The following is a 25948-nucleotide window of genomic DNA, read 5'->3' as shown; positions in this document are numbered from 1 at the left end:
AGACATTCTCTTCAACAAAAGGTGTTAGGAAAACTGGACAGCTTCATAAGAAAGAATGAAATTGGACCACTTTCTTACATCATATGCAAAAATAAATTCCAAATGGATTAAAGACCTAAATGTGAGACCTGAAACCATAAGAACCCTAAAGGAGAACACAGGCAGTAACATCTTTGACACTGGCTGTACAAACGTTTTTCTAGATAGGTTCCCTGAGACAACAGAAACAAAAATAAAAATAAACCATTGGGACTACATTAAAATAAAAAGCTTCTGCACAGTGAAGGAAACAGTCAACAAAACTAAAGGCAAACAAACAAAACAAAAAAAACCCTAAAAGGCAACCTTCAGAGTAGGAGAAGATATCTGCAAGTGACATATCTGATAAAGGGCTGGTACCTAAATATATATAAAGAACTTACACAATTCAATACCCAAAAAACAAACAGCCCAATTTAAAAATGGGTAGAAGACATGAACAGACATTTTTCCAAAGAAGATATATAGATGGCCAACTTTCACATGAAAAGATGTTCATCAACATCTAACCATTAGGGAAATGCAAATCAAAACTACAAGAGATATTACCTCACATGTCAGAATGGCTGAAATGAACAACACAAAACAACAGGTGTTAGCAAGGATGTAGAGAAAAAGGAAACCTTCTGCACTGTTGGTAGGAATGCAAACTGGTGCAGCCACTGTGGGAAACAGTGTGAAGGTTCCTCAAAGAATTAAAAATACAACTATCCTATGATCCAGCAATCACACTACTGGGTATTTACACAAAGAATAGAAAAACACTGATTCAAAAAAGATATATGCCCCCACATGTTCATTGCAACATTATTTAAAATAGCTAAGATATGGTACCAGCTAAAGTGTCCATCCATGGATGAATGGATAGAGAGGGTGTGGAATATATATGAATATATATTCATATATATATGGTATATACATTCATATATATTTATATATATGAATATTCAGCCATAAAAAAGTCATGAAATCCTGCCATTTGTAACAACATGGATGGAGCTAGAGTATTATGCTAAGCAAAATAAGTCAGAGAAAGACAAATACTATATGATTTTGAGAAACAAAACAAGTAAGCAAAAGGAAAGAAAAGAGAGAGAGACAAACCAAAAAGCAAACTCTTAACTATAGAGAATAAACTGATAGTTACCAGAAGGGAGGTGAGTGGGGGGGGGGGGGGAAATGGATGAAATAGGTGATGGGGATTAAGAGTACACTTATTATGATGAGCACTTAGCAATGTATAGAATTACTGAATCACTAAATTGTACACCTGAAATATAAACACTGTATGTTAACTAACTGGAATTAAAATTAAAACTTAAAAAAACTGTTCTAAACAGCACCAAACAAAAACATGTTCCTCAAAAATTTTAAAACAGAAACTATCATATGGTCTAGCAATTCCACTTCTGTTATCTATCCAAAGCAAATTAAACTGCCATCCAGAAAAGATATACATATCCACATGTTCATAGCAGCATTATTAATAAATAGATAAGACATGGAAACAACTTAAGTATCTATTCTTAGATGAGTGGATAAAGAAGTTTGTGTTTATATATATGTAGGTACACACATGGTGGCATATTATTCAGCCATTAAAAAGGAAATCCTGTCATTTACAACAACTTGGATGGAGCTTTAGTACACTACAGTAAGTGAACTTACTGTAGAGAGAAAGACAAATACTCTATGATCTCACTTATAAGTTGAATCTAAAAACAAGAACAAATTCATAAAGAGAACAAATTAGTGGTTGCCAGAGGTGGGGGGTGGGGAACAAAATCAGTGAAGGAGTCGAAAGGCACAAAGTTCCAGTTATGAGTTAAATTAGTCCTGAAGATGTAATGTAGGCATGGTGACTATAAGTAATAATACTGTATTGTATATTTGAAAGTTGCAAAGAGAGAAGCATCTGGATGGTTCAACTGGTTAAGCATTTGCCTTCTGTTCAGGTCATGATCCCAGGGTCCTGGGATTGAGCCCTGTATCAGGCTCCTTGCTTCTCCCTCTCTACTCTGTTCATGCTCTCTGTCGCTATTTCTGTCTCTCTATAATAAATAACAAAATCTTAAAAAAAAAAAAAAAAGCCTCAAAGAGAATAAATGTTAAAAGTTCTCATCACAAGAGAAAAAAATTTGTAAGTATGTGTGGTGAGGCATGTTACCTAAACTTACTGAAGTAATCATTTTGCAATACGTAAGTACATCAAATCATGATGTTATACATCTAAAACTAATACACTGTTACATGTGAATTATATCTCAATAAAAAACTAAATAAAAATGACTAGAGAACACATTAATGATTCCATTAAACTAGACTTTGAGATTGTCATCTGGCTACGCTTGGTTCCTCACTGCAAGTAAACCAACAGGCAAAGAAGGAGGACACTCACTGTACTGGCTAGTGACTATTAAGGAGAAATTGTGTTCCTCTGGCACAAAAGGGAAAAGGAAGGAATATATCTGAAATGCAGTAGGTACCTGCATTTTGGTGGTACCTCTTAGAACTGTGCTCTGTGATAAATTTTATAATTGACTGCTTCAGTTTTTGCTAAATTATAAAATTTACCTCTTAGAACTGTGCTCTGTGATACATTTTATAACTGCTTCATTTTTTGCTGAATTACAACATTTACAGGATTCTGTTACTCCGAGAAAACTCACTGAAAACGTAGGGCCAGAGTGTGATAAGGAAACAAGGCTATATGTTTCTTAATATTTGTGGCGTTTCTTTTTTTATAGCTTATACATTCTTTCCCATGCAAAAGGCTAAAAAGAAGAACGGATACAGAAAACTGGATGCCATCAGCCTCACTGATGTTTGAAGGTGGTGAGAATGCACGAACCTGTAAAAGTGTTAACCGGAATTTAAGTTTCACAAGGAAGCAGAAAATAAAACTCCCGGCAAGACTATATATGGTGTTCATTGAACAGTATTGTTTAAGAATAAAACACTTTGCAATTTCAGAAAGTTGAAATTTATGGTATACCCCAGCGAAGGGGAGCTACTAGCTAGCTGTGTGACGTTGGTACATTACTTTAACATCTCTGAACTCCGGTGTCCTAATCTGTAAAATGAGGACACATGTTTTGGAAACGGGAGGTGGGAGAAAAAGTCATTTTTTTTTTTCCGTGTCCTAACCCCCACCCCCACCCCACCCCCGGTGTTTCTCCGTCTCAGCAGAACTGACATTTCACCCCGGGCTGGAAGGTCGTCGTGGGGCCCTGTCCTGTGTACTTGGAGACGGTGAACAGCATACCTGGTCTCTACCCACCTGTACCCTCTGTCATCTGGAGAGATGCTAGTGACACGTCTCCCACAGACAGGAGGCTGAAAAAGCTCCCGACATTGCCAATGGTCTTCTGGGAGGCAAAAACCGCCACAGCTGAGAACCAGTGTCTCAACCCTACGGTTCATCCAAAAAGGATCTGAAAGGAGCGTCACGGCCCCACTTCATGAGGTGACTCAGCTGCCAGCCAGTCGCCGAAGTCCTAGTTAAACGGGCTATTGAAGGAAGGGGCCCCAAGGAGGGCAAGAAGCCGCACCGCCGGCTTCCGAAAATGAAAGAGGCCCACGCGGTGACCACTTACAGAGCGTGGCCGACGGCTGGGCAGAGCGCCCTCCCCCGAGGCCCAGAGCCGGACGCCGCCGCGAGGGCCGCGCGCGGGGAGCCAGCCGGGGCGCGACCCCCACGCCGCCGGGAGGCGGAGCCCGGGGAGGCCGTCCTCGCCGCGCCACGTGCCGGAGCCGCCGCAGGCCCCGCCCCCCGAGCGCCCCTGCGTAAGCGGCCGGGCTGAGGCGGAGGCGGAGGCGGAGGCGTTGGCGCTGCCACGTCCTGGTCGCGGCTCGCGCAGCGGCGGCCGCACGGCAACCGTGGCTCGGGAGGTGGAGGAGGAGGTGGGGCTGGCGCTGAAGCCGGATCCGGATCCGGTACCGCGTCGCCGGGTGGGAGAGAGTCCGACGGGCCTGGAGAGGAGCGCCGAGCGCGAGGCCCCCACGGGTGAGGGAGGCTGAGGGCCGGGGAGCGAGAGCGGGGCCGCGCCGGGTGACCTGGGGGCCTGGGGGGCCTGCCTTCGCGGTTACCAAACAGGTGTGACTGGGACCGCTGCCCGGGTCGGGCGAGGGAGGTGGGCCCGGGGCGAGGTGTGCGTTTAGCTTGGCCAGGTGGGGGCACTTGTGGTTGTGGAGCGCGGTTGGGAGCAAGTTGAGCGGACGCGCGCCTGGAGCCGAGCGCGGTTCGGGATGAGGGCGGGTGGTCCAGCCGCGCGGGGCTGGCCCTGGCAGGCCGGAGCAGGGCCGGGAGTCGAACTCTCGGCTCGGCAGGCTCTGGCCCGGGGGATCGAGACGCTTGCCCACAGTCTCTCTGCCGCCATCGGTTTTGAACGGGCACGAGTGCCCCGACCCCCTCCCCCTCCCCCGTCCCTTTCCGAGCTGCACCCCACGGCGGTCGGGAGCCGCTTGAGGACACGCTCCTGCTCGGAGGAGCACACCCTGCCCTGACTGGTTGGGGCTTTCCGTGCGGGGAGGAGGCCATCCTTTGTCTCTTTTCCCGGGGCTCGTACCCCTGGACGCACTGGGCGCTAGGATTTCCCCTTACAAGAGGTGCTGATGTTTACGTAAACCGAAGTCTTAACATTTCCTACAACGTTGAAACGGGGGGGGGGGGGGGGCGGCGGAGGGTGGATTATGGGATTAGTTTTGTTAGGTTATATACAGTGGTGAGCAAATCTTAGAATGGATCTCAAGAAATCATTGAGATCAGTCCTATTTAGGCAGAATTCGCTGACTTTTTTTTTTTTTTTTTTCTTCAAAATGAGACTTATTAACCTGTCTGGTGCGATGATGTAAAGATTGGCGTGTATTGAGTATGGTATTTTAGGGCTCAGGGTAGGAAAACAAGATAGGATTCTAGGCTCAGTTCACTCATTTGCAGTGTTACCTTGGGGCTCCACACGCTCCAGTTTCCTAATCGGTAGTCTGGGAATAATGCCAGATTATAGGGGTCAAATTAACGATCAGAAAATAACTTTGTAAAATTCTCAAGTGAAGTATAAATTGCACGGTTTCATAAAAATGGCCAGGCCTCCTAAAATCATCAGCGAATAAAGAGTGTTTGGCCTTCAGATAAAAAATGTAGCCAAATTATTATTGAAATGGTTATGAAATGCATATAGACAAGACCTAAAGTCTCAGAGAACCTTTCCCCGTTCACCATGTACTGAAGTAACATAGCGATGGCCTTGAGGTATGTAAAGCAGTTTACATTGGGCCTTGGATTATGCTTTTAAAATTTTTGTATCGACTTTAAAATTTTTCATTCCCAGTGTCCAACTTGTTGCTCCTAGTTACTTGCTTCCAGCAGCACCTCCTCCCTATTTGTATTTTTGTGTGCTGTAGAAACTGGGAAACCAGATTGTAGAAATTGTGTCCAGAGAGTAGTCAAATGAATGAAAACCTGATGATCCTAGTAAAAATGAGTTTGGTGGATGATTTTTGTCATATCACTTGTGGCAATTTGGGAATCCTTCTTTTGAGTTTTTTGAAATGTGACCTTCAAGTAAGTCTCTTGCCATTTGCTATTCATTCACCAGGCATTTATTGGGTTGTTAGGCATATATGGGCCTTGTAAATGCACACAAACTTGGCAGTTAAATTGGAAAAGTTCTGGAGAAATATTTAGGGAGGTTAAGGGCTTACTTTTTTAAAATCGGTCACCCCAGTGATAATGATGAGATTCCCCCTCAAACCACTGCAGTTCTATTTACTGAAATTTCCTAGTTTTGCAGTACCTTGGGGTACCTTAAGATGCTAAATTATTATTTATTTTTAAAAAATATTTTATTTATTCATGAGAGACAGAGAGAGAGGTAGAGACACGACACGGGCAGAGGAAGAAGCAGGCTCCACGCAGGGAGCCTGACACGGGACTCAATCCGGGTCTCCAGGATCACTCCCTGGCCTGAAAGCAGGCCCCAAACCGCTGAGCCATCCAGGGATCCCCTAAAATATTTCTTTTGTAAACCAAATTTATCTATTTCATTCCTTTCTAAAATCTTTCAAAATTTGGTGTCAAATCACATCCTATTTTAACTTTCCCAGCATATTAATTGGGCACCAGCAGAATTTTACTAACTGGGGGTGGAGTAAGATGAAGGAAACTTTAAGTATAGCTTTGTTTTATAAAATAGCCATACTTAAAATAAAATAACATTTTGTTATTTCTGATGACCTGAGTAATGGATTCTTATTTCTATTTAGAATGCTTTATTGTATTTTGACATGTCTGATACTCTTATTTTTCAAATACAGTTTATAAGTGTTGCGTTTGATTAAATTTTTATCTTATACAATGAAGTAGGGAATTCATCTTCACTAGTTCATCTTCAGTACAAAGAGTACAGAATCTGGAGTCATGCAGGAATGGCTGCATAATCTGTGGTAACCTGTGCAGAATTTCAAGACAGTGGCAACATAGACTAGAACCAAGTGTGGGGCCCTGGGCAGCTGCACAGGTCCAGTGCCCTTGAAGCTGGCTCTGTTGTCTGGTTCTAATCCTAACTTTGTTCCTTATTGGCTTTGTTATCTTGAGCAAGTTACCTTGCCTGCTTCCTGGTCTGTAAAATGGAGGTAATAGTGATATTTCATTTTATTCTTATGTGTTAACAAATACAAAGCACTCCATAAATTTTAGCCAGTATTATTTATTTTTATGATCATTCGTGGAATAGGACCATTAGGCTAAAGAAAAGCACAGGAAAACATTAGTATTTACTGTTTTAAAATTCATTCGTTAAATGCTTCGTAATCCTAGTTCTCCTGTATACCTCCTCTCCCCTTTCTCTTCAAAATTATTATTTTGCGTGTTTTCTAGGCTATATTTTATTGTGAACTCAGGCAGCTTCGTAGGAAAAAGTAATCTAGTTAACTTTAAATTATTGTAATGTTCATCTAAATTCCCTTTTCGCTTTCTTTAAACTTCATGGTTATACCTACATGATAAATAAAATGATCATCAAACTGTTTAAATAGTGTGCCACCCTGAGGTACTTAAGTTTTTTAACACTTTCTGGCTTCTGAAATTAATATATGTTTTACCTTGTTAATAAATAAATAGCCTGTTTATTTGTATACCTGAAAAACAGTGTTGTTACCCATCTTTCAGATGGGTATACCTAAAAGCTTCAGGGATCAGTTATCAGGGACAGATGGCAAAATGCATGCATTAAAGTTAACTTATAAAAAAATGTTTCAAGTGGACTGTAAGCTTGTTAAATTTGATTGCTGATCATCACAATTTATTTCCTTATTATTCTTAGAACCAGGTATAGAGTTTATAGCATAACATATTTGAGTCCTTTTTGGGGGGCGGGGAAGCCCCTTGGATTCTACATAATACACTATGATTTTTTTTTTTATTCTTTCTTTCCTAAGAATGTTTCAGTTTAACATAACATAAACAGGGATGCCTGGGTGGCTCAGGGCTTGATCCTGGGATTGGGGATCTGAGTCCCATATCGGGCTCCTTGCAGGGAGCCTGCTTCTCCCTCTGCCTGTGTCTGCCTCTCTCTCTCTGTCTCTGTGTGTCTCTCATGAATAAACAAATAAAATCCTTAAAAAAAAATATATAGATAACCTGTCATCCTTTTTGTAGCCCTTGCTACAGTGCCTGATTCATGAGTTAATGTAAAGATGAAAAATATCAAAAATTTACAAACATGAATTTGTAATTAGTTGCTAACTAAAATATGTCTTGTTGAGCATTTGCAGTATGCCAGGCACTATTAAGTGCTGTATATAATAATTCATTTTGTCCTAATAATTTCATCTCCATTTTACAAATGAAACATTATCAGAGCTGACATTAGCCATAATCAAATTTGACATTTGAACATTAGTGTGACTCCAGAGCTCATGCTCTTTTCCATCTTAGATTTAAATTCTAGCTCCACTTTGTGATCTTGGGCAGGTTACTTTACATGTCCTGCCTGCATTTCCTCGCCTGTTAAAATGGAGAATAATCACCCTCATCCTGTAAGATTGTTAAAGTAAATGAATTAGTAATGTGTAAAGTCCTTTGAACAATGTCTGGTCCATCAGAAGTGCTGAACAATGTTAACTTCTAATTAACTTCTTAATTACATCACACTACCTTCCCAAAGCCTCTACTACAGTTGCAGCATTACTTGTATGGTTATGTTGGGTTCCACAGGCAGGAGTTTAATCAACCTTTAAGAAAAAGTTAATAACAATTGCCCTTAAGCATAATGTGACTTAGGAAATAAGGAACATAATGGGAGTAGGGTTATTGGAAAAATCGTTAAATGGACTTTAATTTTTCCTGTTTCCTTGTTTGGTGGTAGTTATAGATAGGTATCTTAAATTCTTTGTTTCTGGAAGCAAGTATCAAATAGTTTCTTTAACTGAGTAAAGGGATAGAAATAAGAGAGGTTGCTTTACAGTCTCCTAATAGTTCTTAGGAAGACCCCATTCTAGTGGCTCTGTGTTCCACAGACATTCCGCTGCCCGCATTGTTATTCTTTATATAACTTGTTTTTCTATTATATCTGTTATTTAGTCTTTTTTATTAGACTACAGGTAGTAAGAATCTTCCATTTCTAAATGTTCAAAAAAGACAATACTATAATTGATCCTTTTATAATCACATGAAAGACTGGCAATTCTTAAGCTGCCTAAATGCCGCTGAGAAAGTTACATTACAGATTTTTGGAAAATCCTGGTGTGAAAACAAAATCCAACAGATACCTTTAATATGAATGTCATAGCTGAAACCAAATATTACAATTAATGTAGAGAGTATTTTAAGCCAGTTCATCAATTATCTTTCCATAGTCCATATAAAAAAACAAGTAACATGCACAGTAAGTCTTAGTGGTAAGACTGCCAACAAATAATTTCTTAGCCAAATAATAAAATCCAATAATGAAAAAACATAAAAGTTCATGGGAAGTCAGCTATTCACAGAGCTATGCTAGTACCAACCCATAGGAAAAATGTGTTATTTTTTTAAGAATTTATTTTTTATTTTAGAGTGCACATGTGTGAGTATGGAGAAGGTCAGAGAGAGAAGGAGAGAATCTTCAGCAGACACCATCCATGCTTAGTGCGGAGCCAACACTGGCTGGATCTCACAACCCTGAGATCATGACCTGAGCAGAAACCAAGTCAGTTGCTGAGCCACATAGGCACCCCAGGAAAAATGTTTTAAAACACTTGGTAGAAAATGGGGTTTTAAAGTTTAAAACTTAGAAATTTAGTCACTTGTTTTCTGATGATCACCATGAGTTTTCTATTTATCTGTGGTTGTGGCATTTATGTTAGATTCAGGATAGAATAAAATACCTTGCATATGTGTTAATTTTTATTAAGTAATTTCATCAATCCTAATTCCCTATTAAAAATGCCTTACCATTTAAAATTGTATTTTAGACCTTACTGCAAAGATGAAACCTGATGAAACTCCTATGTTTGACCCAAGTCTACTCAAAGAAGTGGACTGGAGCCAGAATACAGCTACATTTTCTCCAGCCATTTCCCCAACATATCCTGGAGAAGGCTTGGTTTTGAGGCCCCTTTGTACTGCTGACTTAAATAGAGGTAGGGACTCAGTTTACAAATCCTGGTTAGAATTATACAGTTGGCCCTTGAACAACATGGTAGGTAGGGGCACTGACCCCTGTGCATTTGAAAATCTGTTTATAAATTTTGATTCACCAAACACTTAACTTACTAATAGCCTACTGTTCACTGAAAGCCTTATCAATAAGAAATGGTTGACTAACACATATCTTATAAGTGTTATATATTGTATTTTTAAAGTAAGCTAGAGAAAAGAAAATGTCATTAAGGAAATCATAAGGAAGATAAAATTTACGGTACCGTAATGTACTTATTAAAAAAAATCTGTAAGTGGACCTGCACAGTTCAAACCTGTGTTATTCAAGGGTCAGCTGTAATTAGCATTCTATTTTCTCTAGAAACATATGTTGTTTAAAAAATATTTGCATTTTGAATTATTTTTATACTTAATTTTTTAAAAGATTTTATTTTGAAGTAAACTCTCCACACAGTGTGGGGCTCAAATTCACCACCTCAGAATCAAGAGTTGCATGCTCATTTATAAAGTGACTGAGACACTCAACTCCCAATATATGTATGTATCATGGCTAAGTCCAAGTATTACTCTGAAATATTTCATATGGCTTAAATACAGCACTAATTAAGAATCCCAAAAGACTTTTCTTCATGAAGGTGAAATTATCATCTATAATGACACATAAGGAAGAATCTTCTCTAAGAAGCTGAATAGGGAATGAGAGTGGAGATAATTTGCCTTGGATACATTGCAAAGGTTTTGTTTACATATATTTTTAATGTCTAAGTTCTCCAAAATGATTTTTTAAAATTTTATAATAAAAAAAAAATGAACTTTTTCATTTCCTTTTTGGTAGGAAATCTAAAGAAACTAATTTTGGTAAGCTAAATATTGAGTGTGTAGAAATTAAGATTCTCAAAGTTTTAAAATGTTCACATTAACAATAATGAAATCGGTTATCTTGTCTCAACAATATTGCTTTTATTTTTAAAATAGTATACTTGGGCATAATGACAGTCTTGTTGCACTTTTAAGTAAAATCAAAGCACGTATTTGGGAAAACTTGGCATTTCCTGCACCAAATTTAATGCAAATTACACATTGAAAAATATACCTGCTGGTTTTTAAATATTGAATCATTAAGGTCGGCGCTATTCCAAAAATCTCATACAGCCAAAAACATTGGTAGAACCTATTATTCTTTGTTTTATGTAATGATTACAGAAGGAATAATGGGTTTCAGCTTAATCTTTAATAAAATGATTATTTTTAAAATGATTACAGAAAGTTGTGAAAACACAAATGCCCACAATCCTACCAGCTTCACACATTCATTCCTTCTTTTAATCTTTTATATGGTCTTCTCATAATTTGAAATCTGTTTTTCACACTAGGTTTTTTTAAGGTATTAGGCCAACTGACAGAGACTGGAGTGGTCAACCCTGAACAATTTATGAGTAAGTACTACAGCCCCTTTTCCTGAATGAAAAATAAAGGGAAACAAGATTTTTTCATTTAGGGCTATGTTCAGTGTCTACTTGTGTTTTTCTTCAAATAGCTGGAAATTATTCATATAGCAGTTAGCCATTTTCTTATTTAAATGTTTAATGTGGCTAACCTGTTATAGGATCCAAGAGTAATAATTACCGTGTTTTACAAAACACCTGACTTTTTAGATAATTACTGTAGCTGGTGACAGCTCTAGAGATTGTTCTGTACTGTAGTATATTTCATGTGGTTAGGTTATTCATGGAAATTTCATCACCAAATATAGGGTAAGAGATTATGTTCTGAATTTAGTTTGTTTTTATTAAATTTTAAGATCCATAGGAATCAGAATGTATAGTTCAGCCCCTTTTTTTTAGTCCATATGAGAGAATGGAAACCAGAGAGGTCAAATGACTGAAGATCACAGGTAGTTATTGGTAAGGAAAGGAATAGAACTTTCCTGATTCCATCTAGTGCTCTAACACTGTCCTCCTGTTTGCTATAATATCTTCATTTCCTCCATTAGGTAATTTTGTTATGTACTCTATTTGAGCCTCCCAAGATGAAGATCATCATTTTCTGATTTTCATTGTTTTTCTTCACTGAATTTATTTCTTCTTTCCACTCCAGAACCCTATCTAGAACAAGACTATGGAAATAAACTATATATGAGATTAGGCTTTTTTATGCATATCTGATTAGATGGAGAAACCTATTATTTGGCAATATAAGTTCTAAAAATCAATTTGAGAGTAAAGTATTCCATCTTTGCATTTGTCATGGGACTTTGGAATGATTACCTAGAAATGAAGACAATTTTCAACCTACTTCACAAGGTGCTTTCAAAACAAGCAAAACTGAGGATTCTGTTTTTAAAAAAGCAAGTCAGGTAGTCATGAAACCACTTCAGGTCACAAGGAGAAAACTGAAAACTACTTGTCAAAATGTTTTGAAGCCAGAAGACTAAAAGTTACAGAATGGAGCCGTGTAAACATTCTATTAAAATTTGCATTTTGTTCTACTCAAATACTGAGTGTTGTAAAGGTTAAAGAAAGTAATGACTTAAAGTAATGAAGATATTAAGACAGTCTTCAATTCATTAGTCACAGAAGTGGCAACATCTACAATTTATTTGTATTATAAGTGCCATTCATCTGACATAGCTGTTAATAGTTGTACTTTGCTAACAGGTTTTTCAAAGGTAAGGGCCATATTCCAAGTGATAATGATTGCTCATATTTTGGCCACTTGGACATTTCTGACATTTTCTTTAGAAACAAAGTGTAAATTACCATGATGAAGTAGCTTTTAAGTATTCAATAATGGTATTAGTTAATCCTAGCATTTTTATGGCACCTACTAAAGTTTAATGTCCACCACATAACACTTTTCCAATTTCCACAGAATCTTTTGAGCACATGAAGAAATCCGGGGACTATTATGTTACAGTTGTGGAAGATGTGACTTTAGGACAAATTGTTGCTACAGCAACTCTGATAATAGAACATAAATTCATCCATTCCTGTGCTAAGGTATGTGTTCACATTAATGCTTAGGACTAAAATGAACAGGTGTTTTCTAGCAAAACTAACTTTGAGTTTCCATTAGACCAATCTATTTTCTCACTGCATTTCATTATAAAATGAGCTGTACTGCCCTGAAAACTTTGCTTACTAGAAATCACTTAGTAACATTTTCCCATTGTGTTCTGGAAGTTGGAAGAAAATGTATTAATAATCTGAATTGTTTGCTAAAAATTGTTTTGTAAGGTGTCAGATTTGGTAAAATCCTAGAGAAACCAAGTCAGCATCATGTATTTGGCAGTAATGATTAGAATACCTGATGCTATTTTTCAAAAAACACAATACTGTATATATAGATTAACACAAATTTCCATCAGTTTCCAAGCAGTTAAAGGGTTCAGAATATTATATCATTAACCCTTGACCAACATGAGTTAAGGACACTGATACCCCCCCACCTATCTGCAATCAAAAATCTGCATGTTACTTGACTCCTGAAACTACTAATAGCCTACTGTTACTGGAAGTGTTACCAATAACATAAATAGCTCATTAACACATTTTGTATGTTAGATATATTACGTATGGCATTTTTATAGTAAAGCTAGAGAAAAGAAAATGTTATTAAATCATAATGAAAATATTTACAGAGTATTTATCCAAAAAAATCTGCATATAAGTGGCACACCTGTGCTGTTCAAACCCATGTTGTTCAAGGGTCAACTGTATTCTCTAATTTCTAGTGCCCGTTCACTCCTCATGACTCACATGAGAACCTAGGTAATCCAGTGAAAATAGATAGGAACATTTGGAATGTATTGTGAGGTATGAATTTTGGTGGGGTTTCTTTACTAGAAATTAATCAATTGTATTTAGATGTTTGAAAGAAAACTATTAAGCAAGGAGTTAAGATGTTGTAGTATAACATGACAAAATTACATTTTGGTGATGTGGATTCTGAAATCTTTAAAACAGTGGGGTGGGCAGATTTAAGACATGGACAAAACAAGATTAGGCCACAAGTTGATTCATTATAGTAAGTAAAAAAGGCATTTTGGTTTTTAAAGTTTGTTCATAAAACATCACTGAATTGTCACTTGCTGATTTAGCTAAAAACAAAACTACATGCCTAAGTCTTTTAAACATTGTTAAACATTTTCAGAGAGGAAGAGTAGAAGATGTTGTTGTTAGTGATGAATGCAGAGGAAAGCAGCTTGGCAAACTGTAAGTAGGCAGAAACAAGGTTAGATATTTTTTCTGTTGTAGTTAATATGTTCTTTCGTCAATGTTTTCCTGTTTGAAATTCTTTTTAGATGTCATCAATTAGGCTCACTCAGCAGCTTAAGCTAAATTTAATGAACAAAGTACTTTTATGTTTTATCATTAAGTTTAGAAATTAGAAGTATACTGTTTCGTAGACCATAAATTTTTTTTTTATTTTTTATTTTTTTAATTTTTATTTAGTTATGATAGTCACAGAGAGAGAAAGAGAGGCAGAGACAGAGGCAGAGGGAGAAGCAGGCTCCATGCACCGGGAGCCCGACGTGGGATTCGATCCCGGGTCTTCAGGATCGCGCCCTGGGCCAAAGGCAGGCGCCAAACCGCTGCGCCACCCAGGGATCCCGCCATAAAATTTTTTAAATTAACTTTTTAAAAGATTTATTCATGAAAGACGGGGGGGCGGGCAGAGACATAGGCAGAAGGAGAAGCAGGCTCCATTCAGGGAGCCTGATGTGGGACTTGATCGGGGACTCCAGGATCAAGCCCTGAGCCGAAGGCAGATGCTTAACCGCTGAGCCACCCAGTCGTCCCTTTAAATGAACTTTTAATAATAGTATTCTACTAGTAGGAAAAAAACTTGTGGCCAGGTCAAGTGATTCACCCCAGTTTCCCAGTCATGTTTAAAAACAAAGGAGATGTTCTGTCTCCTAAGTTTTATTTATTTTTGTCTCATAAGTTTTAGAAACATACTGAAACAGGCTTTGTTAAAATCTTCTGTGCATTTATCTAAATCTTTTAAAATAAATGTCTCATAGGTTTATTGCCTATCTTATAAGCTAGAACTTGCTTTAGTACCATCTCTTCTGAGTTTTAGGAATTCACTCAGTAAATTTTTAGTACTTGCTATGTGCCAGATACTATTCTAGGTATTTAGGATATATCAATGAACAGACCAGACCAGCTTCTAGTATTCTAGTCCACTTAATTTTATCATACCTTTTATAATTTCATAACTTCAGTCAAAATGTTCTCTCTTCAAAATGATACACAACTTTTCAGTCTATGCAAATATGAGAAACCCTTCTGGATAAATTTTTGTAGATCTTTTCTGGTCTTTTTCTCCCTAAGGCAGTTAGAATCATATTCCATTTTTTTAAGATTTTCTTTACTTATTTGAGAGCAGGGGGAAGGGCAGGAGGAGGAGACTCCCCACTGAATAGGGAGCCCAGGGTGGAATGGAGGGGCACCCATCCCAGGACCCTGGTATCATGACCTGAGGCGAAGACAGACACTTAACCCCAGCCAGGAGCCCCTAAAATCACATTCTATTGGGTTTGGAAAATGTATACTTTTTTGCTGTATTTCATATTAATTAGAGCAATCCAGAGTTAATCTGATACATATTTTCACAAACGTTAGCTTTAAAATGATAACAAAAGCTATTTATTTCACATGGGAAATCACGTGGGAAATGTTGACTGTTCCTGAGTAGTTTGAATAGATTTAGGGAAAAAAAAATTTAAATTTTGGCCATATTTTTAAAAAGATTGAGTCTTTAGTTTTTTTTTTTTTCTTTAGTTGTTAACATTAATCTTAAAACTAGTATTGGGATCCCTGGGTGGCGCAGCGGTTTGGCGCCTGCCTTTGGCCCAGGGCGCGATCCTGGAGACCCGGGATCGAGTCCCACGTCGGGCTCCCGGTGCATGGAGCCTGCTTCTCCCTCTGTCTGTGTCTCTGCCTCTCTCTCTCTCTCTCTCTCTCTGTGACTATCATAAATAAAAAAAAAAAAAAAAAAAAAATTAAAAAAAAAAAAAACTAGTATTAAGGAGGGTTTAGGGTGAATTTAGTATTGTTCTATTATATAATGGGCTAGAGATTACTAGGTAAAGTATATTTGAAACAGTAAAATGCTTGGGGTGAATTAAATGCTTACCCACTTACAATTTGAATATTTAAATATAGTGAGAAAGGTCATGGTTAAATCTCTAATATAAATTTGAAGTTTTATTTATATAATCTTCATTCATATTATTACTCAAATGCACTTTTATTAACAAATGCTCTATGCTTTCCCTCCCTCCCCCATTTTTGAATTTCAGGTTATTATCAACCCTTACTTTGCTAAGCAAGAAACTGAACTGTTATAAGATTACCCTTGAATGTCTACCACAAAATGTTGGTTTCTATAAAAAGTTCGGATATACAGTATCTGAAGAAAACTACATGTGTCGGAGGTTTCTAAAGTAAAAAATCATTTAAGAAAGACATTTGTAAAAGGAGCTAATGCAACAAGGCAATACTCTCCCTAGAGTTAAAATACTTTGTTGCTGCAACTCAGTGACCTCCATAAATACTGGATCGGAAAAAAAAAACATTGTAATACAACAAGTATAATGACATTTAGAAGATTACTTTGGGCTGGTGGGACATGCTGTGAGCTTAGATTACAAATGAGTATTATAAAAGGGGATGATTTTTAACCAAAGGAATATATTTTTAACTTGAATCTTTTCTTGCATTGTATTTTTCTAAAGTTTGGCTTCATTTCTTTGTAGTTACAGTATAGGTAGTAAGAGTTATGTGTCTGCTATCTGTACTGATCATTAAAAAAAAGCATACCATGAATAAGGCTGTTATCACATTCATAAAATGAGTATTTTTGTTTCAAAGAAATACCAGAAACCACTTGAGTGTATCATTTTTCCATATATTATATGAAATTGGATAAAACTAAATGTAATACAGTCCAGCATTTGTTGATCCTAATATATATTGGTAAACAACCTGGTCAGCCTTTTAAAGTAGAAATGAAAATGATAAAATGTGACAAGATTCAAAGTAAAACAATTTAAGTGTACATCTAAAAGTTTATAATTCTTATGCAGATAAGGTACTACCTGTCTTATATGTGAAATATAATTATTGTTTAAAATGAGCAAATATAAGGTACTTTTTAACAGTGAATTAACAAATCTTGGCATATTATGTATTTCTAACCTGATTTCTCATCTTTTCATCAATTTCTGAAGCCTTCTGAGTAATGTTTTTATGAAAAATAAATAACAAAATTGAGTGGAATATTTAAATATGTATCACTGCATTTGTTACTCCTTAAAATGCTGATGGAAGCTTTTCTATTTACTGTGAGTGTCATGGTACTATTATTCTGGTCACTATCTTATTTTGATTTTATTTATTTTAATTATTTTTTTAAGTTGAAGAATTGGATATTTTATTAATGGTTCTAATCTTTTGCATTCCATGTTACATTAAACCTGTTCATATGATGAAGTTTTAAAACTCTATGTCTGGGTTTTTCTTGAGTCTTCGGTCACATCCTGGTTCATAAGTGACTTCAGTTTTGTGTGATTTTTGTAAATTAAGTGGGAAGGTAAAGACAACCACTTTTTAATCCCTCTAACTCACACCTACCTCAGCTGGATTTAAGATTTCTCCCCTTGGAGTAAGCTAAAGTTGGCTGTCTAAAACAACAAAAACCCTTCTTCACCAAGAGTGTACTACTTACCTGCTAATGACCTATGCATATGAATTGATGTCTCTAGTGAAAGCAACAAACCTGCTAGTTTTGCCTTTTCAGGAGTCCTACAACCTTAGCATGACAGTAGCTTTATTAGGTACATTCTGGTAATTAAGATCCATATTAAAAAAAATAATCCCTAACAGAATGCAAAATTGAATGCTTTACCTTACTTCTGAACAATTTGAAGTAAAATTATCTACAAAGTTAGTATTTAAATAAATCACTTTAACCAGTGTCCTTAAGGTCTTAAGTCCTTCCTATAGGAAAGTTACAAAGTACATTATATAAAAATTGTGTCCTTGAGCAAAATGGTGATCTATATTTAGCTTTAGTTAGCCAGAGTATGTTTAAAATTTTCTAAACCATACTGAGTAAACCTTGAGTACAGAAAACTGCATAAAACATTTCATGTAAACCATATATGCATATTTTAAAGCATTACTTTGCTTTTGAAAAGGTAGAATGAAGTGACAGTTGTGATTTTTATTATGCCTCAGATATTTTGTATATTTACATTTCCATAATTGTAGGATGCACATTTTTTACACTAGTATTTTGGAAATCTGGATCTCTCATTTTGGAAATCAAGATGCATTTTATTTATTTATTTAAAAGATTTTATTTATTTATTCATGAGAGAGACAAGAGAGGCAGAGAGAGGCAGAGACAGGCAGAGGGAAAAGCAGGCTCCATGCAGGGAGCCCCAATGTGTGAATGTGTGACTCGATCCAGGACCCTGGGAATCACACCCTCGGCCGAAGGCAGACGCTCTAACACTGAGCCACCCAGGAGTCCCTCAGGATGCATTTTATGATAAATGGCTTGCCCCATTTTATTCAACAATATTTTCCCTTTTAGTCATATCTAAAATTACAGAGATAGCATCTTAGATTTGATGAAGAATATGTAGGTAGGCTAACAACGTGGTACTGTGAAAGCAAGTTTTTTTTTTTTTTTTTTTAATGGGCTAGAAGCTGCTCTGTGGATGACTTATATACCCTTTCCTTCAGACACAAATTCCCTCACTTTTAACTCCAAATCTGCTCAACTAATCCTGAGAAATATTCTTGAGCTAAAATTCAGGCCCTGCCTGGACTACTGACCATAATTTTTGTGTGTGTGACTACCGTGTTTTGGAAGATACTCTTAAGTGCTTCTCAAGGTCCAGTGTTCATTCATCCTTAATCTGAGGTAGTAAAACTGGGTTACTTATACCTAAAAGACAATAATCCAAAATTCTGAGGCATAAGGAGTACAAATGAGCATTTCAATCTTTTTGAGGTATAATGGCACAACAGTTTTAATACAACCACCAGTCTTCACAAAATAATTTTAATACTTTGTGCCTGGGCTAGCAGCATCTTGCACTGTGACATTCCTATACATACATAAGCATTTTATCCAAGTACAAATGTTAAAAGCAGAGTTAACTTAAGCAATTGCCTGTACAAAGGTAAATAGACACTGTAGATTATTTTTCTTGAATCATTTTTGCTGCATAGTAAATTGCAATTACATGTCAGTATAATGTTACTGATCTATAGAATACACTTTGAACTGTGAGGTATGGCAACTCCCTATGAGAGAGCTAACATGTAAACCTGAATATTTTGATTTTTTTTTTTTTAGCTGCCATGGATGGGTAAGACAAAAAAATCCAGCATTCAAAGATCCTATAAACCTTCTAATCAATAAAAGTAAAATAAAATCTTTTAGTAATTCTCAGCTATTTCCTATCACTTCCATATTGGAATATTGTTGAATGGACAAAGAAAGTAAATACTGAAATGAAGCTAAGTTTGTTATGGAATTATGGATTAAACCAGTTATTAAAAAATAAAAATCCGCCAGGTAACTGCTCATTTACTTTACATCAAGTTGAGATCCTTATATATAAGTATATATATATGTGCACCCCAACTTTATAATTCAAGATTGCAGTTAAATATTTCTAATTCACTTGAATTACCATGGTAATAAGACAGTTAGAAACCTTGTATTTTCTTAAAAAGGACATGCTTAACATTTTCTGACATTACTTCTAAACTCAGATGAAGCACAAAATCCCCCCCCCCAAAAACAAATATTCTGCTCTAAAAGTCAAACAGTTGAGAGTTGGTAGCAGAAGCTATCCCAGTTTAACATTTCCACCTTAGAGTAGATACAAATAAACGTAACTGCTGTTTAAACACCCAATGAGTATGAAATTAACACAAACGAATAAGGTAAGAATACTGCCATTCCAGTTTGAATATTTTCAATATTTGCTTCATACTTTTAAAGTGGACAGTAAAGCAGTTTTCCTGTTTTTGCTGCAATTTGTTTTAAATCCTTGCCCAGATTACATATTTAAAATTGGGTGCTATACTCATACATTATTCAAATATTGTAGAAAATAAATCATGATTGGTTAATTGTATTATAGGTAACTATCACAAAATATCCACAGAAATAACGGAATTCCAGAAATGGAACCAAATAGAAGACTGGAAGAGCTAGAACTAGTTGAACATTAGGTGTAAAAATGGATCCAGGGTAAAACAAACTTGGGGTGCTTACATGAAAGAATAAACTTCATGTTTTGTCCCCATTAGTACTGTACTCAAGAAGATGATAGTCCCTTTTCCTAGTGTTCAAGAGACAGTCTTTAATATACAGTGCTGGGCAGGCACTTTAGTGACAACATAAAAATTACAGTGGTTAGAAAAAGTGGAAAATTACCAGCTTTAAATTAATGACCAAATCTGTATTTTTGGCCCAAGTACTAGAGAGGATATGTCTCTTTAAGAAACTAATTTTAAAAATCTTAACTCCCTCATTTTAAAACCTAAATGTACTATAACGAAGATTCTTTTAAGCAGAGTTTCTGCTGAATAAAGGAGTATCATAGATTATTAGATTGCAAGAGAGATCTTTGCTGACCTATATAGTGATCTACATACAGGAAAGCTGTGTTATCTGGCACTTTGCCAAGTGGAATTTCTGAACACAATGCAAATCTTGACTGTACTAAACTACCACACCAAATGACCTAATCACACAACAGAATACAGGATCACAATGGGATTAATAATAAGCTTTTGTCAGGATAGTAAAATGTGGGAAGGGAAGGGAATCAGAAAAGGAATACCATCTGGGTCAACGGGAATGGACTCAATTTTAATTTCCACTTTCCTGCTATGCTGGATTGAAAAAAGCTCTTATGGTATTATATTACATTGTAGGGAGGAAAGCAAAGCAAGTAACTTGGTGTAATGGGTTACCTTGCATAGTACCTATTGGTACCAAGGGAATGTATGTAAATCATTCCCGTCAAAAAAGCACCTCAAGAGAGGACTGAGAAAAGTGAGATATAAAGGAGTTTTGTTTGTGCTACCCTAAATCAACTATAAAAAGTTAAAAACACTCCTCTCCTCCCTCATGGCATACTTAAAATAGAAAAAATGTTTTTCTTAGAACAATTGTTATATGTATAAATAAAAATATGGAGAATTAAGGATCCATAAAGTGACTTTGTTAATGCAAATTATGGGGGATATTTGGATTAACTCAATGTAAAGAATTAAAACACTAAATACAGTGAAGTTTCCCACAAACCACTTTCCCCAATAAATGCATCTTCAAAGAAAAGCTGCTGCCTGAGCCAGAACAACCTCACAGAATCATTAAAACAACATAAAATGAAGGAGTAAATGTTCCATATTCCAAATAATTTACTGAGGTTTCTTTAAGCCTCAGACTCTGTCTTAACTAATTTATAATTAAAAAGAAAAAGAAATTACAGAAAAGTGTTTAAACTTTGTACTGTTCTACATACTAATTTAAAGGTCATGAAGATTTGTTTCTTTGTTGTTTTTATTTTCTTTATTGATGCAAGGCACTTTTCTTTTTTGGGCTTCATTTAGAAAAAAAAATAGTGCTACATTAGTTAATATATTCTACTTAGAACTATTTTGGACAAAGGAAAAATGGGCTAAACAACTAACTCTAAAAAGGAACAAACAACATTTGGCTTTTAAGGAAAAAAGGAAGTCACTTGAAAGTCTAAAACTCCTTGTTTTTTGAGTATCTGGTATTACCAAGCAAAACATCGTCCTTTGTTCATTAAACTTTTTTTTCTATAGAATTAACAAATTAGGAAGATAAGACGAATGGAAGCAATACTTGGATGTTAAAGTAAGAAGAGTTAGCTAATGTCATGATTCAAAGATTAATAAGGATTAAGAAATTTAAAAAAATAAAAGGGTAATGAAGCTATTGAGTTATACTAAAACAAAAATGTGGCAGATTCCTGCATGTTAATGTTTCCATAAGAGGTTCCATCATAAAAGTCAACTGTAAAATTATTTTTTAAATGTAATATATAGAACACAAAATGAATTTTTAGCAAACTTTAGGAAATTCTTGTTATAAATTACCCAGATTTTATAAACAAATCCCCCCTAACTTGCATTTTGTTTAAAGTAATAACTTTATATCATACAAATAAATTTCAAGTATGAAAAGTGCATTATTGCAATAATACCTCTTTGCAAGTCCAAAATTCTTGTTTATAATAAAACTGTAAAGTGTAAAAAGAAAGAAAGAAAGAAAGAAAGAAAGAAAGAAAGAAAGAAAAAAGAAAAAGGAAAGGAAAAGAAAAAAAAGGAGTAAAACCAGTGCCATCTATTGCAGAAGTCCAACATCTTCTTAAAATGTTGCTCAACAAGTTGCAGAGAAACACACCTGGAAGCAACATGTAATTGGAAAAAAAAAAAAAAAAAAAAGACTTGTGTTTTTACCATTTTACATTATTATTGTCTCTAGTATTTTCTCCTTCCCAAATAGAAATTCACATCCTCTATAATGTTGCTCTTGAGTCAGCCATTCTGTGCAGTCGCTACTTGCATGTTTCCAAAATCCTCTTCTTCTTCATGTGTTCTCTTCAAACTGCCTAAAAATTATTGCATGAATATAACGGGAACTCATTTGTGAGAATGTTAGAGCTAGTAAAATTTCATTTTCATAAAGTGTTATCATGTATATGCACTATGAGAATTCCAAGACTGAATTTTTAGGAAACGTCAGCAAATCCTTTTGCTATAAATTACTAAGCAACTTTGTATCTTCATGACAGAATACATTTCCCCTCGTGAGAATTAATTATGTCTTAGGTATTACTAAAATTATGTCTTAGTATTACTAATAATCATTTTTAAAATAGTTTGAAAAAAATATATTTTAAAGATTATATAAAATGACAATATCGAGTGACAGAGAGCAAGCAAGCCCACAAAGAGGGAGCGGCAGGGAAAGTGAGAAGCAGACTCCCTACAGAGCAAGGAGCCTAATGTGGGACTCCATCCCAGGACACTGGGATCATGACCTGAGCCAAAGGCAGACATTTAATCAATTGAGTCACCCAGGCACCCCTAAAATAGAATTTTAAAGGAAATAATGGTACTTAAATGTTTGGTTACCTTTAGGCACCAGACTCTATGACTTAGAACATAAAATATAAGACATTAATTTTACATTGTACAATTTTATTTTGTAGATTATCTTTTTTGCTTTCATAGACACTGCTGAAAATTTTTCCATTGAAAGCTGTGGTTTTATTACCAACAGGTCTAGAGCTGGGAGAAAGGATGGCTTGCAGCAGATAATACGGCTGCTATAGCTAAATTTCAGATGCAGTGCTATACCTGCATTCTAAAAGAGGTATGAGGCATAAATAACTAATGCAAAGTAGAAAGTGAGGAGGTATAAATAAAGCTCTATAGGAGTTCCGAATAACTAGGGATTGGAGGAAGATGAAGTTAATCATCATTTCTCTTGAGGAGATATAACATGAACTAAGTTTTTAAGGGTAGAAAGACTGAATGTGCATTCTAGGAGGAGAAAAGAGACAAAATGAAACCATCAAGTAGTTAGGCTTTCTGGAGTGCCTATATAAAGAGGAACACTGGGAGATACCAAGATCCAGAAGCACCTTACTTACTATTAACACTCTAGGTTTTCTTCTGAAGGATTTAAGCCAGTGAAGGCTTTTGTACAGGAAAAATACATCAGAACTATCTTTTGTAAAAATAAATCTGGCCACAATGTACAGAATAGACCAAGTGAGAGTTTGGATGGGAGGCCAATATCGACCTGAAATAGAATGAGACTGAGTAAAAAAAGAGATAAACAAAGGTAGCAAGGTCTTAGAAAAGAAGACACAAGTTAAAAGATTTTGAAAGCATGCTTGGATCATTAACTTTGAAAATAGGGGAAGGAGTACTCTGACAGGCATAAGGAAGAAAAGGAGAAGGGATTGAAATACTAATTACAAGAGAAAAATTGGAGTAGCTCATAGTAGTCAACCTACTTAACCTGAAAAATCCTTTCATTTATTAATCACCTTTTATTTTTATTTTTAATAAGATCACCTGAGTGTACTTAGAGCCCCTTCTCCAGATCCCTCTTATTATTTTAATCTTTATAGCAGTTATACTATGTAAAGACTTAAGTAGAAGTTTGATCTTCCAGCCAGCATATTCTATTAACCAGGTACAATGGTATACACACAGCAGAAACTCAATATAATACACATGGATTCATTATAAAATTAAAATTTGCAATTATATTGTGTTTAATATTGTGTATTGTGTATTGTCTACCCAATGTTTTCTAAATAATTTAGATTGTTCAGTATAACTTATAAAGAGCAAAAAATGCTTTCTACCCTTCATACCATCATCCTTCTCCCCAACCCTCTCTAAAATACAAAAATCCTTACCTGTAGGTCCAGAATGAACAGATAACGACCTTTCTATCTGCAGTGGTGACATCATCTGTATTGTTAATTTTGCTAGATAGATGGCTTCATATTCCTGAAAAAGATTTAATTAACTTGAATATACATTCAAATTCTTGGGTACCCAAAACAGTGATTAATGTGTACATTATTTGTATTCTTAGTTTATACTGAAAAATTTGGTGCCATACTGTTGAAAGAGTTTAGGGATACCTGGGTGGCTCAGTATGTTAAGTGGCTGACTCTTGGTTTCATATAAAGTCATGATCTCAAGGTTGTGGAATGGAGCCCCACGTCAGGCTCCACACTCAGTGCAGAGTCTGCCTGTCCCACCCCCCAACACTCTTGCCATGCACTCTCTCTCTAATAAATACATATTTTATTTATTTAAAGACTTCATGAGAAACTTATTTTATTTAAAGACTTTATTTATTCATGAGAAACAGAGAGAGAGAGCGAGAAAGAGAGGCAGAGACACAGGCAGAGGGAGAAGCAGGCTCCATGCAGGGAGCCCCATGTGGGACTCGATCCCAGGTCTCCAGGATCACACCCAGGGCTGAAGGTGGCTCTAAACCACTGAGCCACCGGGGCTGCCCAAATACATATTTTTAAAAGAGAAATAAATGCAAGTTTAAAATTCTTATCATAAAAAAATTAAAATAAAATTCCTATCTCATATTTTCACATTTACTGACAAAACTATAAATCAAGCCACATTAACAACTTGCACTAGGGTATCATACACTGAACTGCTAGTCAGGCAGTTATCTGTTTTCTGCCACTGGGTGTTAGCTATATGATCTCTAACTTCCTCTGTTAAAACACACACACACATCCCCCAAACTCAAAAAATGATAAAAATAAAATGAAGTTCAGTAAAGATAAAATGTTATACAGTTGTAAAATATTTTAAAAATTAGAGTAATAAGTCACTTAATGGATTCAAATATATATTTGATTTTCTAATTCCTTAAATTTAATAGTCCTCTACTTCCAAAGATGGAAGAATAAAAGCATTTCTATCCCTCTCCCCTTCAAGAAAACAAGAAATAGAGATCTCCTTATTTGATCAAAGTAGGAAACATCCATAACCCTGAATATGAGAAGAATGATAAATAAAGAACGGATTACCAAATAGGTCAGAATAGAGGTTACCTTTACAAAAGGAGAAAGTGTTAGTGGTTGGAAACGGGTTGTAACACAAGGGGTCCTGGTGTATGTTCAATTTCTTGACCTGATGGTATTTACATGGATGTTTATTTACATTTTATGCATTTTCTATATGTGTATTATATTTCACACACACAAAAAAACTTACTTTTTAAATGGAACCAGACCAAGCTAGGCACACAAGATGCCAGACTCCAGAAATCAGGCAGAATGGGTACACTTTAAAGTGCTCCCAAAAAAGGTGGTGGTTCTTTTTTTTTTTTTTAAGATTTTATTTATTTATTTATTTATTTATTCATAGAGACCCAGAGAGAGAGAGAGAGGCAGAGACACAGGCAGAGGGAGAAGCAGGCTCCTTGCAGGGAGCCCAACGTGGGACTCAATCCAGGGTCTCCAGGATCACACCCCGGACTGCAGGCAGCGCCAAACCGCTGCACCACCAGGGCTGCCCAAAGGTTCTAAGATAAAACAAGCCCTTGTACAGTATGATAGGAAATATGAGTGGGCTGTGGGGATGAGGTAGGGCATACTGAGGAAAATGTTTATGCCGACATTTCATGCCATTTTGC

The 25948-nt window shown here is 36.2% G+C and overlaps 3 protein-coding genes across 7 annotated transcripts in view; 1 reads left to right on the top strand and 2 right to left on the bottom strand.

The window, feature by feature from the left end:
* The window catches only part of LOC140640672 (uncharacterized), a 38803-nt gene extending 34224 nt beyond the window's left edge, over positions 1–4579 (bottom strand). Inside the window, exon 1 of the mRNA XM_072840252.1 lies at positions 3636–4579. Within this exon, the coding sequence (XP_072696353.1) occupies positions 3636–4579 (944 nt within the window). The remainder of the gene's footprint in view (positions 1–3635) is intronic.
* Positions 3827–17190, top strand: GNPNAT1 (glucosamine-phosphate N-acetyltransferase 1). Of its 3 annotated transcripts, none has more exons than XM_072838589.1 (6): positions 3827–3942; positions 9493–9660; positions 11053–11115; positions 12551–12678; positions 13832–13893; positions 15990–17190. In XM_072838589.1, the coding sequence occupies exons 2-6, from the start codon at positions 9507–9509 to the stop codon at positions 16135–16137; spliced, it is 555 nt and encodes a 184-aa protein (XP_072694690.1). In that variant the 5' UTR covers positions 3827–3942; positions 9493–9506; the 3' UTR covers positions 16138–17190. The 3 variants fall into 3 exon arrangements, with proteins under 3 accessions (XP_072694690.1, XP_072694688.1, XP_072694689.1); XM_072838587.1 differs by having other exon boundaries at positions 3831–4045; XM_072838588.1 differs by lacking the exon at positions 3827–3942 and adding an exon at positions 3984–4135.
* A 1514-nt stretch (positions 17191–18704) lies between these two features.
* STYX (serine/threonine/tyrosine interacting protein) overlaps positions 18705–25948 on the bottom strand; it is a 40825-nt gene continuing 33581 nt past the window's right edge. For all 3 annotated transcript variants that reach the window (XM_072838585.1, XM_072838583.1, XM_072838584.1), the window contains 2 exons: positions 24192–24285; positions 18705–22364 (listed from right to left, as the gene is read on the bottom strand). In XM_072838585.1, coding sequence (XP_072694686.1) covers positions 22291–22364; positions 24192–24285 — 168 coding nt within the window. In that variant the 3' untranslated portion in view covers positions 18705–22290. The remainder of the gene's footprint in view (positions 22365–24191; positions 24286–25948) is intronic.

The sequence above is a fragment of the Canis lupus genome, chromosome 9 (genome assembly GCF_048164855.1).
Source record: "Canis lupus baileyi chromosome 9, mCanLup2.hap1, whole genome shotgun sequence".
NCBI classification, from domain to species: Eukaryota; Metazoa; Chordata; class Mammalia; order Carnivora; family Canidae; genus Canis; species Canis lupus.
Note: the sequence above shows the minus strand (reverse complement) of the source record. Positions and strands in the feature narration are given on the sequence as shown.

Coding starts and splice junctions, on each gene's coding strand:
- GNPNAT1 (XM_072838589.1), top strand. CDS start 9,507: ATGAAACCTGATGAAACTCCTATGTTTGACCCAAGTCTACTCAAAGAA. Junction 12,679..13,831: donor TCATCCATTCCTGTGCTAAG/GTATGTGTTCAC, acceptor AAACATTTTCAG/AGAGGAAGAGTAGAAGATGT. Junction 13,894..15,989: donor GGAAAGCAGCTTGGCAAACT/GTAAGTAGGCAG, acceptor TTTGAATTTCAG/GTTATTATCAACCCTTACTT.